Raw genomic sequence first — 17,124 nt, forward strand, 5'->3', positions numbered from 1 at the left:
TATAGCCTGATTTTTTCTTCTATGTTGATGTTGAAGAAGATGAAGAAGAAAACAGGAGCATTTCCATGAACCAAGCTAAAAGAGCAGTTTGTTGAACAAAGAAATGGAAAAGGGTTGGGTGATCAAAAGGGGTTTTGAAATGCTCTCATTATTATTGTCTTTCATACCTACTTTCTTCCTTCTTCTCTCCATTTTTTGATTTTCAATGGAGTATATTAGAAGGCATACTTCCAATACCGTTATGTGTTCCAGAAGACGTCCTTACCACTGGGTGGGCATCATACCTAATATTTCATGAAAAATCCACAAATACTTGTTCAGGGAGGCAGAAATGTGAAAGAAAACTAATTTATTTACATAAACTTTCAAGAACCATGCTACATCTGATCATTGAAACATTCTTAATTATAGGATGGAAGGGGGGCAGTTAAGAGTTAAGAGTAACTGACACCGCTTCCCACTATACATTGTATAACCATTCAGGGAAAACTAACAATAATCAATTTGCAAGAATGCAGGCATAATCTACAACTTCCACTCAGATCTTTGCTTTTCAGGTTCATGCAAATTTTCTTGTATGGGTGTTGGTTCCAGTGGACTAATCTGATGAGCTCGTCATCTTGACAAGTTATTACCTTTCTCCTCATCCTGCCATGGCACAAGCAAGTGCAAAAGCTGCTAACTCAATACACATCAATCCCAAAGAGTCATCGGATTTGAGTTCTTCCAAGGGATGATGCTCCAATTTCACTATCAGTATTCTGCATTAACAGTTCCAATTGTAATAAGTGTTTTGACTTTTGGTCTCCCATTTAGATTAAGAAAGGCTAAAGTAAACAGGTTGATGCACGAGGAGGCGAGATATATAGTTTGTATATGCCTTTCATTGGTCAAACAATCAAAGGGAATCAACAGGTAAAACAACCTTCCATGAAGATTCTGCCTAATAGGGAATCAGTTTCCCCTCCAGCCTAAATAGTAAATAGAGAACCCAATGCCTAGGAAGTATGACATGCATATTTCCATCATAATCAGGCTTAGTTATTATTAAAAACAACTTAATAGCATGGGAGCCCCAAGAAATTTTTTTTACCATCTAACAAATCACTTACCTGTGATTTGGGAGAAGGGAAGACATTCCAAAACCGAAGTGTTTCATCTCCTGCTCCTGTGACGATTGTCTGAAACAACAGCGATTATTGGAACTATGAGATGAACATCCTCAAACTAAAGGGAAATAAATGGTATTACAGCTCTCTCATAAGAAGAATACAAGGAATGATGAAGGATGAATTACCTGTCCATCGGGGGAGATGGCAAGATAAAGAACTCTATACGTATGGCCGGTAAGGGTTGCCAACTGTATTAGCCAAACAAAATTATAGAACCAAACTAATAAACAATGCTTCTTCTTTGCTGTTTGACAAATAATAATACACCAACTTTCATACCTTTGACATGGTAGGATATCTCCAAACTATTATTTGATTCTGGGAGTACCCATGGGTGCTTACAAGTTCATTGACATTTTTAGACCAGACAAGGTTGCATACCTGTCATGTTAAATAGGAAAAAAAAACAAAATTAGTACTGTTGAAAACCATGAGATACAATTTCTCTTAGTGTTGATATAAAACATGAGAGAGAGAGAGAATAATTCATTTTTATGAGTGCCTCATTTCTCTTGGTCTCCTTATTACCAAGGGGAGGTAGAACTACTTATTTGAAGTGCCTAGTATGAGGTTTCTTCATCCTCTTTTACTCGAGTCTTGAACTGACCTCCCTTGGAATGGAAAATGAGGACATAAAATAGATTTGAAGGCTTGATAAAGTGCTTTTTATTAGAGTGATTCTCGCTCCCTTAAAAAGGTATCGTCTCTTCCACAACATTAGTCTTTTCCTAAATCTCTCCTCCATTGCATCCTACACCTTGGAAGATTTGTATGAGGCTCTCAAGGGGAAACCCAAATATTCTACCCCTTATTACTCTTTCATCTTCCTTCTCTTGCTCTTTAGTCTTCTTCTCTATTTCTAGTATGCCTGCTTCTCTCTTACATTTCTTATTCTTTCTTGCATCAGATTTATTTATATTAAAATGGAACCCTCACTTTTTGGGTTTTCTACATTGCTGATCATACTTTCAGAAGGCTTCTATCCTAAATATTGCTTCATACTCTTGAAGTTTGCAAGCATTTCTCTGATATAGAACCACACTGCCAACATAATAGAACTATTTAACACTCCATTTTTCATTGCTTGGAAAGTTTGAGGGAAAACAAAGCGAAAAGAGAGAGAAAAAATGGAAAGAAAGTAAAACTGAAAGGAAAAAAAAAATTGAACTCAATAAAATTTTCTTAAATCCTTCACCAAATCTATCTCTTTTTCTCTCCTATACAAAGTATAAAGAATTTGAAAATATATAAATTTCAAAGTAATTTTCATTAAATTTGATTTTTCTTCATATTTTCTTTGGTAAACCAAACAAGAGATTTTGAATTTGTTCCTCCCTTTTTTGTTTTTTTTTCATTTCCCTACTTTCCATGATCTAAACAGAGCTTATGGGAAAAGCATTCCCTTATTCTCAACCCTGAACCCACTTCCTGCAGCCACCTCTAGATCACTCTAGGCTATGTATCTTTGTGATTTTGGTCCACAAGACAATGTGATCCCATATACCCACAACATGCTCTGACATGTAAGAAGCCAGAAAGCAAAAGCATTATGAGAAAGGCTCCTTCCACTCCATTCCAAACTGTAATCATTTGAGACTTATATGTTATATCATGGTTTCAAGAATATGAAATTAAGGAAGGAATCATTTATGAAGTTCTTCCGTGTGTTTGTTTATTTCTTCTGCCTTAAGTTGAACAGCCAAACTAAACAGTTCATTATCCATTTTCTTTTCCAATATGACTGAACTGAAAAAGAAAAACATAATGTTGAAGAGAAACAAAGAAAGACAACAGTCACTACTACTTTTAGGCTCCTTGTCTGTGTATTGTCAGCTGCTTTTTCAAAATGAAGATTTTGATCTAATTATTTTTGTTCTTGTAGAGGCATGTGCTACTTAATTCCACTATTGATATCTCCTGTTCAGCATATTTTTAGAGTACAACAGAAGTTTCAGGATAAGGAGCAAATACCTCTAGGCCTTTACATTATATTTGTTTTATTGACTGTTAGAAAACTGTGTATGTATGCATCACTCATGCAACATAATAAGTCGAAAAAACCTAGGTGGATGTCCCTTTTTCTTTGCATGTGCCAGAAAGTATGAATAAAAAAACCATATGAATGAAAAGGTAGACAAGCTGCTTAGCTATAAAAAGGAGGATCAGTATCACCTGACTGCCGGTGTCCATGCAGCTCAGGTGTGAGTTAGTGGTTGTATTCCAGAATCGAATGCAGCGGTCTGCTGTACCACCCCCAGATGCAAGAAGACCATGAAGATGGGGGGACCATGCTATGGCTTTTACAGCTGCTGTATGCTCACAGTATTTTAGGACAGGTTGAGTTGAATGTTGATTCCAAACAAAAAGCTGCACATAGATGAGACACACTCAGGAGCCGATATTACTATCACTGCAGGAATACATGAATTCCTCTGTAATAACTGCTAAGCATCAACATAAATAGTAGATGATAAATAAATAAAATTACATACTCTATTATCATTTCCTCCTGATGCTAACTCACGGTTATCATAAGACCACTTCAATCCACAAACCTACACCAAAGGTAAATGATTCTCAGGCTGAGAAAAATACAAACTCATAATTTTAATGAATAGAACAACATAGCTATACTAAATGGTTTTTAACAAAAAGGAATGCAGCATGAGACATTGGGAAAGAAAAAAGAAGCAACTATAGTTTTAAGAAAACCAGAATCTGCAAGAAAAATCAGGATAACAAATGGTTTAAAAAAAAGAAAAAAGAAAGAGAAACAAAAAGATTAAAAAAAATATATATACTAAATGAAGAGTAAACATAGAAAGAATTTGATTGACCAAGAAATTCAAGCGGTAACCAATATGTGTAGGAGTCTGACCTCTGACTTGTGTCCAGCGAGCTTATTAACAAAATCATCCTGAGCACGTATATCACGTTGAAGAATTGTTTTATCCCGACTACCTGAAGACAACATGGATGAGCTCCAGGCTAGAGCTCCAATACGTAACCGATGACCCTCCATAGTTCGCACTCTCTTGCAGCGAGATGCATCCCAAATCTACATAGAAGGCGGTGAGAGGCATCAGTTAAAGGTAAAACTAGTGAATACCGCATGTCATATGTCAATATTAGATTATAGCTCCTGAAGAAAGATAGACAATCATCTTTTGTTTTATTTTATTTTATTTTATTTTTTGATTAGCAGCCGATCATCTTTTATTTTCATATTGGATATTTGAGAATCTCAAAAAAGGATTTTCCAAATATAAATTTGGAGCAGCCGGTCCTTTAGGTGTAAATTATGTAATAAGCATGTTCATATTTTGCCACTGTACACATCATTTTGAAGAAACAAAACCAAACATATTCCAAGTTTTCCAACCAGGGATAAACATCAGGCCAGGTTTCATCGTTTCCCAAACAAACACATAAGCAAAGAAAAAATCTCAGAAAACAGTTGAATGGATCCAATTCATCCAATCATTTCTGCATAGAAGCTTCAAGCTTTACCATATGAAATGAAAAATGAAGCCTTATGAACGTTACAAGAGCAGTTATACATATAGTAAGATAAGAAGTAAACATTGAAAACAAGCTTGCATTTTGACCGCATGCAAATGATGGTTCTCCAGGCAACCAAAAAAAGAAAGGACAAAGGCCAAGGGAGTCCCCTTCCAAAGCCAAATGCAAGTTTTTTTTACACAAACAATTCAAATTCTTAAGGGGCAATCTTTCCACCCTTTGTTGTGTCTCACTTACAACTGGAACATGATATGCTCAAGAATGCCAAGGTGTTCAACAAACATACGCATCCCATATGCTCAAAAGCAAAGCCAGTTCCAATATAACCAAAGGGAAACACAAAATCTGAAGCCAAGATAAATGATCTTAAAGGTACAAGTTACCATGGGCAATTAATGGAGTTCAACTACGAAAGTATTTACTTCAAACTTTTTTTTCTTTCTCCATTTTTTTTTAAAATTCTGTTACCCTGTTTATAGGCAAAAGATTTTATTAAAAAAGTGCTAACAAACAGGAGGCATAGCCCAAGAGTCTCATTACAAAAAGGCAAATGAAAAAAGACGCAAACAACACCTTTCTTGCACATCCATACAATTAAAGAAATCTAACATGGCCCAGCAATCATTGCTCAAACACTTTCAACACCAAAGGCAAAGAGAACAAAAAAAGACTCCTTCAATGATTGATCCAAGTCCCCCGAGCCTTCAAAAGTTCTGCTACCTTGCTATATCAAGTGGTCCAGTACAAACACTATGGATTTTTTTCCACAAATTCTTTCGCTTTTTGCCAACAAATTTCTCATGCCACTCCCAATAAAACTTCTTTCACTGTCTTAGTACGCACCTAAGAAGGGTCAAAACAAAAGAATAACAAATGCTACAAACTCACAACTTTACCAGTTGGCAAATATGATTGGTCGATTCCTTATTGCATATGCACAAACACAACCAGTTAGCTAAATGCCACCCTCCATTCCTTAGCTGGTCCATTTTCTCCCCAGACAAGTCTCCTAAATGAAGAAACTCACTTTTGTAGGGTCCAAGGACTTTTCAAGGAAGGGACCTCTTGAATTGGGCTCCAAAGTTCAATAAAAATATTTGATTGAAAATTTTCCATTCTTAATGCATCTTTATACTAGCATATTGTCATGGGCTCGGATCTCCCCTAAAAATCCATGCAGCAATTAAACACCTCAACACTTTGAGCATCTAATTCGGCTTGATTCATGCAAGGAAGCAAACCTAACAGCCAAAAGGAAGAGAATGCTTGCAGAAATCAAGTATAATAGCACTAGGAAACTTTATTATACAAGAGTCAAGACACTTCTCAACTCTTTGAAGTTGTTAGAATAGGTTACAAGGTTCCTTATTTATAGGTACTAGGGGAGTGTACCCTTCTAGTATGTTTTCGATGTGGTATTCAAATAAGCTCATCAAGCACATCAATTACCAAGTACCTTAAAAGCTGCTCCAAGTTTTTCCACTTCTCAACCATGGTCATGCTACGTTTACTACTACAAGATTGTTTGCTAAGAGCTGCTTCATCTATCTCAAAGTCAAACATACTTGTTAGCATCCTCTCTTCCTTAGTTACAAACTTCTTTTGTAACCTCAACGTTGATGTCACTTGTTATAGACTAAGATCTCTCCTAAGATAACCATGCAGCTATTAGGCACCTCAAAACTCTAAGTACCCAAGTTAGCCCAACTCAAGTGGCTACAAAAGCAAAACTAAGAACCAATAAGAAGGGAATCTTTGAAGAAAGAGTTACAATACAAGACAATTCTCGACTTCTTGAGGTGGTTAGAATGGGTTATCTAGGGAAAGTACCTTTCTCCCATGAGTATGATGTGGGATATAGATAAGTTAGTCAAGGTCAACATGCATGTCAATTACATCCAAGCACCTCTAAGCTACCATAAGAACCTCAATGTTGCTCCAAGCAGCTCAGGGTTCTATAAGGTTTTGAAGCTATTTGAATTTAGGAGAACGGAAAAAGATCCACATAAAATTGGGGGCAAACTATGATACCATTCTTCCTATCCCTAAGCATTGTTGCCCTTCTAAATTTACTTGAGTGATTCTACATTCAACAACTCCCAATTATGAAAATGTCTTAGAAAACATAGACTTCAGTGCCCACAGCCTCCAATCTCCCCATAAAAAACAACCACCCAAGCATTCTAAATAAAAACAATTGGGAATAAATAAAAAAATAAAAAAAGGAGGTACTCAATAACAACTCATGACACCAAACGCTATGTTAAAACTTACATTAAAAAAAAAAAAAAAAAACTGTTTATGAAAGAAGCTTTGCCCATCCTATCCTTGTCACTTTCCACAATCCCACTCCCAAAAACTCTCTAGAGCACCAAATACTCACCCCTTGCAAGGATTATACATCCAACACCATTACTCAAGCATGACCTTACTAAGGAGGAATGAGTTTCTTTGACCTAGTTCTTGCTTTCCCTTATCAAATAAAAGATTGTACCATTTCACCAGCACCTCACAACCACCGCTAACACCATTACTCGAGCATGGCCTTACAAAGGAGGAACAAGTTTCTAAGATCTAGATCTCGCTTTCCCTAATCAAATAAAAGATTATACCATTTCACCAGCAACTCACAACCACCACTCTTAACACACAGAAAGTTAAGCCTAATCTTTTCTGTTTTCTTTTTTTTTTTTTTGGAAACAAAACAAATTCATTTCATTGAATGGTAAATACAAAGAAGAGCAACCATTCCAACATGTACAATGTTAAGCTTAATCTTCTCATGCCTCAACAACATCATTCTAGGGATAAAAAGGAGGGACAGGCAGTAAATAAGAAAGCTAGACAAAGTACTCTTCAACGAAATTAATTTCCCTCCCCTAGACAAAGTACTCTTTCATAACGTTACCCTTAACTAATCCTTCATGTCCTTGGGATTTAGCAACCAAGGGAATTTGAGAAAAAATCTTGCAGTGAACAACTACTAGTTCAATGGAAAACCCTTCACATATTCCATTCATTCTAGTCCGCTAATTTATTAGATTGGCCATAATCTTAAACATTTATCATCAACCACACTGTCTCATATCACTATTAGTGATCACATTTTGAAATTAAGGAGAAAAATGTTTCTAAGACATAACCTACAATTAATGGAGTTCAAATAGGGGCCACTGAGGAAGCCTATCCCGAACAATAAGTTTTCTGTCCTTTGCTTTTAATTTCAAAAGTCCCCCACTTAAATTGAAAACTTTGTGGTCCTTTTGTATTAATAGCACATTCCCTTATTTAAAAAATACAAAAACAAAACAAAATAAAACTGCAAACTGAATCAAGAAGTTTCCAAAATCTTGTCCTGAATAATAATGCTTGTTTCCAATTGTAAGACTACTTCAGAAACTTCTAAAAAACCCATCAACTTAAGTATTTGCTTTTGAAGTTTATCTTCTATAGTGGAAAGAACCTGAGAAGTATGGTTTAACAGGAGCTATAGCAACATATAGCACAAAATGGTGAAATAAAATTCATGTGATTGATGCAAATTGAGTTAAGGCTTGTCTGAGTTGAGTGAACATCCAACATATCACTATCAGCATCTAAATTCATCAGGGATGATTGGCATCCTGTATTATCATATTTCATTAATTGAATTTACAAAGCCTATGTTGATGTAAACAAATGGCACAACACCCAAATAACTGAACGACCACATGCCTTGCTCAAATCTAGAACTTGCAACAAATACGAGATTTTGATCAACTAATAATTTCCAACCTGGAGTTTTCCATTACTTGTTCCAACAGCAAGATGTGTGCCACGCTGCGCCCAGCCTACTGAACAGACACTTACATCCATTCCCAGGTCACACAACTTTGTCACCTGCAGATGGCAAGGAGAAGGAAATTAATTAACTCAAAGAGCAAAGTAGGTGAGACAGAAAATAGAAAAATGAAAATTTATGGAGGTAAACATAGAGAAGTACTAAAACTCTGTGTGTATGGCCACATTAGCGATCATGATCATTTTTGTAGAATTCGCAAGGCAAGCATCAAACACAAGAGTGCAAAACAATCATGCCAGGTTACAACATATACACCAACCTCAGATTACATTCAAAAGGGAACAAATTTAACTCTCATTTAGAATGGAAAATCCAGAACTCACCTTGCTACTACAAGCATTCCATAAATAGACACAATTGCCCAACCCAACTGCCAACACATTATGCGCGGACCAATCAACGAGATTCAGATAAAAATCATCTTGTAATGCCGGAGCATCCAAAACCTAGTCAAAGCACGATAACCTCCATAAACCATAAAACCCAAGGACAGAAATTTATGTCTAAGCCAACACATCATCAATCAAACAAGAAATTCACCTTATAAGGCGATCGAGGAACCTTCCGTGCTGCCTTGACCGGGCCATGACTCACGCCCGGCAATGCATCTTCAAACCCGAAAGGCGACAGCGAGTGCATCGACTGCCGAGTCTCCGTCTTGTACCGAAAAATATTCCGGCTCGACGGATACACAGAAGAATTCTTCCCATCCAATCTCATCAACTTATCCGGCGTGCCTGGGGAACAGACTCCGGCATCGGGCCCGAATAGGGCCGTCCTCAACAACGTCGCATACGCGCCAGAGCCATCCTCTCGCCCCTCCGCCGGCGAGTTAGCCAACGGGGAGATGTCGAAGAGCGCAAAATTGGAACCTGTTCTGCTGGGGATGAATCTATCGCTGTAAATCGTTCTCGACGGCGACGGCTGATACCCTACACTGATCATACGCTCAATGTGGGTCGACGGGGTTACGGGTTCGAGAGATAGAGGGGTCTTCGACATTGTAGAAGGTAGATTTAACCCTGAGGAGCTTCTGAGAGCTGATTGGTTGGTTGTTGAAGGTGTTGTGGGATCATCCATAAGCGATCAGAGTGAGACAAGAAACCCTAGACCTGGAGCGAGAGAGACAAGAGAGGTAACAGGTTAGGGTTTGCGTATGGTAGAAGATAGATGTAGAAAAATAATGACCGTTTGGTTTGTGGGAAATTGACAAGAAGCTGTTATTTTTCCCGGGAAAATTTAGTATTAGAAGTTCCCTTTGCGGGAAAAAATAGACGCTGCGTTTGCGGTGGATGTCAATTGTCAAGCGGCTTCAAGTGTAGATTTCCTTACCTTTTCCGAATCCAAACTGCAAGTTGGGCTTTCACCTTATAGATTGATTAGACCCAATGTCTTGGGCCTTTGAGCTCGAGCAACCCAATCACCAGGCATATATATATATATATATATATATATATATATATATATATATATATATATATATATATATATATGTGTGTGTGTGTGTGTGAAATCTTAGAGATTGTTTAATAAATCAAATTTATTAAGGAAAATAATTATAAGGAATGCATAATGGAAATAATTAAAAATTCAGATTTAGTAAGTAAAATAATTAAAAATCAATGCATAATTGGAGATAATTTAAAAAAATACCTAATTTGTTGCAAACCCTTAAAATCAAACTAGGGTATTGATTTAGGAAGTATCTAAAATTAGAATTAGATTTTAGTTTTTTAAAATTATTATTCAAGATTAATAAATATAAATAGTAGTTAAAATTAATGAGGATTTGATGATTTTAAAAAAATTAAATTAAATTTATTAAACAATTTTAATACTTAGGTAGTAAGTTTTAAGTAGAAATTTAAGAATTATTTATTTTAAAATCAATTTATATTATTAAATAATAAATATTAAATTTTTCCAAACACCCTTTCATTTGGAACTTTTTTTTTTTTTGGTTAACTCAGTTAAAAACTTGCTTTAAAAAAAAGAAATAGAAAGTGTTATTAGTATTTGGTAAACTTAATACTTTTTAGTCAATGACTTAAAGTTATTAAGTGCATATTTGAATACATTTCTTGTTTTTGTTTTTAAAAATAAGTCTTATACAAAATAAAAGATTTCTCATACAAAAAGTAAGTACATACCTTGCATCCTTGAGAGGATCTTTTAAAATTTTAAAATTTAAGGAAAATTTTTATATTTTTTTTATAAGGTTTCTTATATTTTATATAAGGGAATTTATTTATAAAAATAAAAAAATATATCATCTAAGTTATTAGCTTAAAATTTATTAATTAATTTTTACTTCACATATTAAAATTGTTTAATAAATTTATTTTAAATTTTTTTAAATCATTGAATTGTCTTTTTATCATCATTAATTTTGATTAATATTTATCTTCATTAATGTTAACCAATATAAAGCTTCCTTAATCTTGAGTAATAAATTTGTTATAATTTTATATTCAAAGTCTTGTAGACATATAAAATAACTGCAATATTAAAAAAAATGTTTAAAAATGATCTTCTCATTTTTTATTTTACTATTAAAATTTTTTTAAAATAAATATAATTAAAATTAATTAGAAATATAAGCATTTATATAAAAGGATTAAAATAAGTAAAGAAGTAACCTATAAAAATAATTTATTTGCTTGACTTTAAATTTTTTTTTCTTCACTTTTTCTTTTCTTTTATTTTTCTTTTTAGTTTTTTTTTTTTTTTTGCAATTTCTCAAATTTTATAAGAACCAAATATAAGCTTAAAACTATTATTAATTTTAAGTTTTATTATTAAGTTATTTTATTAAATATAATTAATATATTTAACGACTTAAATTAGATTATTAAATCAAATTAAGTCATTAAATTGATTTATCAATTACACTCAAAATATAAAAATTTTGAAACAAAATACTTGTATATCTAAAAAACACTTTTTAAAATTTAAGGAAGTAAATTTCACTTTTTTATATTTTTAAAATTTTGAAAAGAGTTTAAAAATATAAAGTGAATTTTTATTTATTTTTTTATTAGACTTTCTATTTTTTAAAAATAGAAAGTGTATCATAGGGCACCTAAATTATGATTTTAGGGGAATAATTTTGATGTTGTGAATATTTTATTAAAGGTGATACAATATTTTACATAAATGAGAAGAAAAAAACTTTCTCCTTTTTTTCTTTAAAATTATTTATTAAAAAAAAAACCCTCTAAAAATTCACAGCGAGACTACATTCAACTAGACAAACAGTCTTCGACTTAAGAAAGAATGAATCCAACAAACTTTTTTACCCACGATTTCGCAGAGAGCTGTTAATAATCTTAATGTGGAGCCCATGCTGTGTGGAGAGATTACTGTTGAATCACATATTGCTTTTCCTGGGATGCCGAATCTCACCTCAACCACCAGATCAATAGTTTGCCCCTCCCAATCTCATTTAAATTTGACTTTCTCTGTTGCTCTCATCAATCTCACATTTGAAATCCATGGCCTACCTGGAAGTTGGGTGATTCAGAGTTGACCATACAAGATATAATATAATTGATCCACATTCGAAACCCTAATCAATTCACTTCCCTCTCTTAAACACTGAACAGAAATTACTTTTGGTGATTGACCCAATTTAGCATCTATGTTTGATCTTTTTTTTTTCCCAATCCTTTTTCTCCTTCTCTATGCTTCCTCTTTATGAAACATTGGACCAGAAGATCATACTCTGTTTTACAGGGCATTGTCTCAAAGAAGACCCAGAACTGCTTTTGTGAATATGATTCTAAATGAAATTTATGGAAGAAAATTAAGACGATTTCTCTTAATTTCTTCTTCTCAGAACAAAAAAACTTAATATATTTTGAGCTAATCTTACAGAAAGAATGAAAATGGCTAATTGGAGTATAACAATTCAAGGAGGAGGAGGTGTGTACTCATCCTGAATTGAGGGCATTGTCCTAGTTACAGCAGCTATAGGAGCCCTCACATGCCCAACCATGGACACCTGCAAGGCTTCTTCTTCATAGGCTCTCCTCTCCAACTCCTCCATTCTTGATCTCTTCTTTACCTTCACAAACATTGCCACCAGAAGCAATCCCAGGAGAAATGCACCCAATGTAGCCCCAATGGAGGCCCCTACTGCCACCTTCCACCAGCTCATCCTTTTCCCCTCCTGCAACTCCGGTGACTCCATCACCAACCCGAAATGGCCGTGCTTTGATGTGACACAAACATACGGTGATGTCTGGGGTGTCAATGTCACCTTGCCATCATGCTCAAATGTAGCACATAATGGAACAGTTCCCGGAGTCTGGACCAGGGTAGTGTTGCTGAAGTCTACCTTGATGGGTGTTTTTCCGGCGAGAATGCCGAGCTCAAAGGGGTTGGTGTAGTTCCTGTTGTCGCCTGCATTGTATGCCAAAAGGCCTAAAACAGGGGAAACAAGCTGGTATCCAGATAAATTGTAGCTGTCCGAGTATATAGAAGACAAGTTGTTTCCAAGGTTTTGCCTAATCACTATGACTCTCTCCACACAAGGGCTGACTTTTACCCCGATACCCAGTTGGAATTCCTTGACCTGAGCGCCATACCGGCGAAGACTACCGCACCTGAATCTCACTGTGTCGACTCGGATGCCGGAGAAGTTGGCCGGTAAGTCTACAGTGTGTAGCATTCCTGTCCTGGAGCGTGTGTTGTAGGATCTGATGGTGTAGTCTCTGAGGACCAGATCAAGCAGGCGGGCTGATTTGATTCCCTGAGCTTCAGTTTTCATCAATGCAGACGACCCCAATGAAAGAACTATTAGTATGAGAGGGAAGAGAGAACCCATGTGAGGAAGTGAGGTTTGGTCTAAAAAGAAGTTAAAGCTGGATATACCAGGGTTTTCCACTGTTGTGGGTCTGGTACATTAAAGGAGAGCTTGATTTCTGCGAGAACTGGCTACAATTCAGCTTTTTCCTTCCTGTAGATTCATACAGGAACCGAGTTTTTAAAGAGTAAAGTTTGAAGTCTGGACTGTTCGGGGAAAGTTATAGATCAGAGAAAACAGAAGCTTGACTTCATTAATAAAAAAAATGGGGAATTCTAAAAGAGGGGAAAACTTAAAAAATTTTCACGTAGTATAGGGAGTTTTGGAGAGAATATAGGTTAGGTGGGCTGTGAAATTTTAGATCAAAAACTGCCTGTTGGTGTAGTGAAGGTGGGGGATGAATCGTCCAGAGAATTGACTTCTGGTTTGCATGTAACAGAGCAGACCATCCTCAAATGCACTGCAGTTTGTATAGGCTACATAATCAAAGATATGCAGTTCAATTTGTCTAGGCCCCATTGAATGACACAGTAATCGAGTTTTAAACAATCCCCAGAAGGACAAAATGTACCATTATTTCATGTTAAGAAAGGCTACGCGCCGCACGGTGGCATGCACAAAGCGATGCAGTCACTCAAAAGGTTAAGGGTACTTGGCAATTCACCTGTCTTTTGACTGTTTATTTTTCTATGGAGAAAAGAAAACTTGAAGTATAAGGGGGGGTTAGAGTGGGTTTGGGTGAGGTGGGCAAAGGTTGGGAGAAATGATTCCGGTGGCGTGCGAGGATAATGACAATGAGGATCAAAAGGGCTGGCGTGCTTAGGGAATGGAATGAGGGCGCATAGTCTCTGTTTGGGACTCAATTCTCTTTAATTGTATTGATAACTTGTCCCCCACTCCAACAACTATGGTGGGTCTCATGGTAGCTAGCATGGCATCCCCATTTTTTTTTTACCTTTGATGGCCCCATATGCTCACATGGGGGTCATCCAGTAGGTGTAGATCACAAGGAACCAATTAGCCATTTTTCTTTTTGACTGTTCTCTCATGCTAATGGGGCTTTCTGTCTTGTATCTCCATTTCAGATTTATGCTAAGAATTCCTTTTCTGATGTTGGGACACAGCATACTAGAAAATCCTGAGCAAATCTGGATAGAGTATATACAGGGTATATACTGAGGAAAACCTTAATTTATTACTCTTCAATGGCGACATTGACTTCACTGAGAGACTAGAAAACATGAAGATGTAGTCTTAGCATTTCCATCTACCCTCACTGTAGATGTGGGAAAACATATTCTTCCTCAGCAGATACAATCACATACAAGAAAACGAAAATTCTTCTCCGAAGAGGAAAAGTAAAAGCAAGGGATGAAAGCTCTAGGCCTTAAAAGGAGCCACAAAAAGGGGGCAAGCAAGAGAAAAAAGGCTGGAGGCAGTGGTGATCTCTTCCATCAATGGAAGTTCACATTGGCCTTGTAAGTCATTCCTACATTCCAGTTAGAGGGAGCCACATTGTTTGCTACTAGAATCTGCTTGGTTGAGTAGGAGATGAGCTTAAAAGAAAGAGCTTGGCCTTTCAGAGTTGCAAACGCCTGGTATGAGGCCCCCCAGTTGTGGCTCATACTAATCCACCCTGTTTTGCTTCCCTTCACCCACATGCTCGCGATATCTCCTCCTCCACCAACATTCATCACATATACCAACAGCCAGTATCCGTTCCCTTGGAAAGAAAATTGAAGCCCGCCACGCTTAACACATGGTACTCTACAAGAATCATGCAGAACGATTAGAATTTATGTTTGTTAAATCTTTTCTGGGGAAAAAAAAATTGATTATCTAACTTTTCATGTTGCTGTTAGCTTTCCAATAAGGTTTCTGTTAATATTCAGATTAATTTTATCTTCCAGAAATTCAACCTTTCAGACTAATTCCTGGAAGAAACAGTCCCCATCTGCGCTTTTAGGAAAAGTTAGAGAAAGGGGTCATGTATGGAGGTTGAAACTTGAAAGTGAGATGTAATTGAATGATGTTTTAGAAACCAGTATAGTGGCATTAGGAATGTCTTTGTTCCTTAAAGTTGCTTCCAAGGGCACCATACTGGGCATTAGGAATGTTTTTGTTCCTTAAAGTTGCTTCCAAGGGCACTATGCTGCTTTTCCTTTAGGTGATGTGGATTGTTTAATCTGCCATTTTGAAATACAAAACCAACTGCTCTGAGAAATCAAAAAATCTTAGGATTATACGTAAAGGCATCATGTGGGGGCATTATGAGTCATGACCAAGAATAACATGCATCATGTTTTTTCTGGATTTCAGAAAAAACATAAACTCTTTGGCAAGGAATAAGTTGTGAGAAGGAAGGGGTACCTGCGGTACATGACTGGGATAATGCCAGCCTTCCACTGAGCAATTTTCATGAAGGCGGGCTTGGACATGTCGAAATGGACCCGTGGTGGGTTGCACCAGCCACCGGCATTGGAGTCCTGGGCCCAATTAGGTGGGCAAAGGTTTGTAGCAGTGACTGTGGTGTATGGGGACCCTTTATAGCATGCACTTGACTGAACACACTTGATCTGGTAACAACTCCCACAAGAATATCCATTGTTAAACAGTGTGGAGCTCAAAGCCACTGTGTCTGTCCCGTAACCGTTAAGGAACAAGTTTCCATAGCCACATGCTCCTCCTAAATTCACAAACAAAAAACACCCAACACTTAGTAAACACATTTTTCAATAATGTGAAGCATTATGGCATAGATAAAGTTGCATTGAGAGCCATCCACTACTAACCCATGGTCTCGGAGGCGGTGTCGTCGCCATAAAAGGTGGCATGCGCAAGTGCCCATCGGCTTGGCCTGAAGACAGGTGCAACAGCGAGGGTTGATTTGGCAATGATTGTGAATACCAATCCCATGAAGAGGAACCTGCAGCCCCATGAGTGAAGGGAAGAAGCCATTGGTTTTGAGTACAGATTGAGACCTTGTGGGTAAGTACAATGGCAATTGCCTTGTACATGGTGCCTTATATGCTTCTAAACTACAAGATGGTAGAGCAAAGAATGCCTTCGTGACACTCACGAAGAAAATGTATTTCAAGTCAAATGAGGATTTTAAATGAAAAGAAGGTTGAGGTGGCAGCCCAACATACATACTAAGTAGGCTTGTTTGTTGCAGGCCATGTAGCCGTGCATTGACTTGCTAGATATGACTAGCAACGTGCGGGCAGGTTTTATCGTATTGGATGCTACCTTCGGATTAAACATTGGACTTGGAGTGGGATAGGGTCATTAGATTTAATATTTGAGGCGGAGAAGATCAATATTGCTTATCCTAATTTCCATGATTGATGGAAATGGAAAATTCTCCACCTCGTCAATTGTCTTTATCATATCAATTCAGATAATTCGGAGTTTATTAGGTATAGCTCCATGGAGGTTTCAGTTTCTTATACTCCAAAACAATAAAAGTATTGATATTCAAAGCTTCCATTTCTCTGCCTCCATTTTCTCTGCATTTTTAGCTTGTTAAGGCGTTTTTGGATTATCATTCACACCCACAAAGCGCCGAGCGTAGTTGCAGACTTTTAAACTCCAAGATTTTATTGATGTGAAACTTCCAGCCTCTCCTGCCTAAGGGATCAGTTTTGGTTGAAAAAAAATGTGTTCTTAGTCATGATTTAGGAATGCAGAGACTAAGTTGGCCAAGTTGAGATTCAATCAGTTACTTCATATCCATTTACGTTCAAAATTAGCAAAAGAATGAGCCTACAATTCATAAAATC

General features: G+C 36.6%; 3 protein-coding genes across 3 annotated transcripts; all 3 read right to left on the minus strand.

Moving 5' to 3' along the window:
* Positions 1–334: 334 nt before the first annotated feature.
* LOC100256403 (B-type cell cycle switch protein ccs52A) lies at positions 335–9,869 on the minus strand. Its single transcript, XM_002275613.5, has 10 exons — positions 9,076–9,869; positions 8,859–8,981; positions 8,469–8,573; positions 4,051–4,230; positions 3,665–3,727; positions 3,345–3,539; positions 1,452–1,553; positions 1,298–1,360; positions 1,113–1,181; positions 335–761 (listed from the first exon to the last, which is right to left on the minus strand). Exons 1-10 carry the CDS (start codon positions 9,613–9,615, stop codon positions 708–710), a joined length of 1,494 nt encoding a protein of 497 aa, XP_002275649.1. The 5' UTR covers positions 9,616–9,869; the 3' UTR covers positions 335–707.
* A 2,111-nt stretch (positions 9,870–11,980) lies between these two features.
* Positions 11,981–13,988, minus strand: LOC100261490 (uncharacterized). Its single transcript, XM_002275597.4, has one exon. The coding sequence runs from the start codon at positions 13,361–13,363 to the stop codon at positions 12,446–12,448; it is 918 nt and encodes a 305-aa protein (XP_002275633.1). The 5' UTR covers positions 13,364–13,988; the 3' UTR covers positions 11,981–12,445.
* A 773-nt stretch (positions 13,989–14,761) lies between these two features.
* Positions 14,762–17,035, minus strand: LOC100266697 (expansin-A7). The gene is made up of 3 exons (XM_002275577.4): positions 16,135–17,035; positions 15,713–16,028; positions 14,762–15,109 (listed from the first exon to the last, which is right to left on the minus strand). The coding sequence occupies exons 1-3, from the start codon at positions 16,298–16,300 to the stop codon at positions 14,797–14,799; spliced, it is 795 nt and encodes a 264-aa protein (XP_002275613.1). The 5' UTR covers positions 16,301–17,035; the 3' UTR covers positions 14,762–14,796.
* Between the last annotated feature and the right edge of the window lie 89 nt (positions 17,036–17,124).

Source organism: Vitis vinifera, chromosome 2 (genome assembly GCF_030704535.1).
Source record: "Vitis vinifera cultivar Pinot Noir 40024 chromosome 2, ASM3070453v1".
NCBI classification, from domain to species: domain Eukaryota; kingdom Viridiplantae; phylum Streptophyta; class Magnoliopsida; order Vitales; family Vitaceae; genus Vitis; species Vitis vinifera.

What these genes read in the sequence shown, in the direction of transcription:
- LOC100256403 (XM_002275613.5), bottom strand. Translation starts at nt 9,615, where the DNA reads ATGGATGATCCCACAACACCTTCAACAACCAACCAATCAGCTCTCAGA. An exon ending in CAGGAGGAAATGATAATAGA is followed by an intron (nt 3,540 to 3,664) that starts GTATGTAATTTT and finishes ATCTATGTGCAG; the next exon opens with CTTTTTGTTTGGAATCAACA. An exon ending in TCCCTTCTCCCAAATCACAG is followed by an intron (nt 762 to 1,112) that starts GTAAGTGATTTG and finishes CTGTTAATGCAG; the next exon opens with AATACTGATAGTGAAATTGG.
- LOC100261490 (XM_002275597.4), bottom strand. Translation starts at nt 13,363, where the DNA reads ATGGGTTCTCTCTTCCCTCTCATACTAATAGTTCTTTCATTGGGGTCG.
- LOC100266697 (XM_002275577.4), bottom strand. Translation starts at nt 16,300, where the DNA reads ATGGCTTCTTCCCTTCACTCATGGGGCTGCAGGTTCCTCTTCATGGGA. An exon ending in CACCGCCTCCGAGACCATGG is followed by an intron (nt 16,029 to 16,134) that starts GTTAGTAGTGGA and finishes TTGTGAATTTAG; the next exon opens with GAGGAGCATGTGGCTATGGA. An exon ending in ATCCCAGTCATGTACCGCAG is followed by an intron (nt 15,110 to 15,712) that starts GTACCCCTTCCT and finishes TGATTCTTGTAG; the next exon opens with AGTACCATGTGTTAAGCGTG.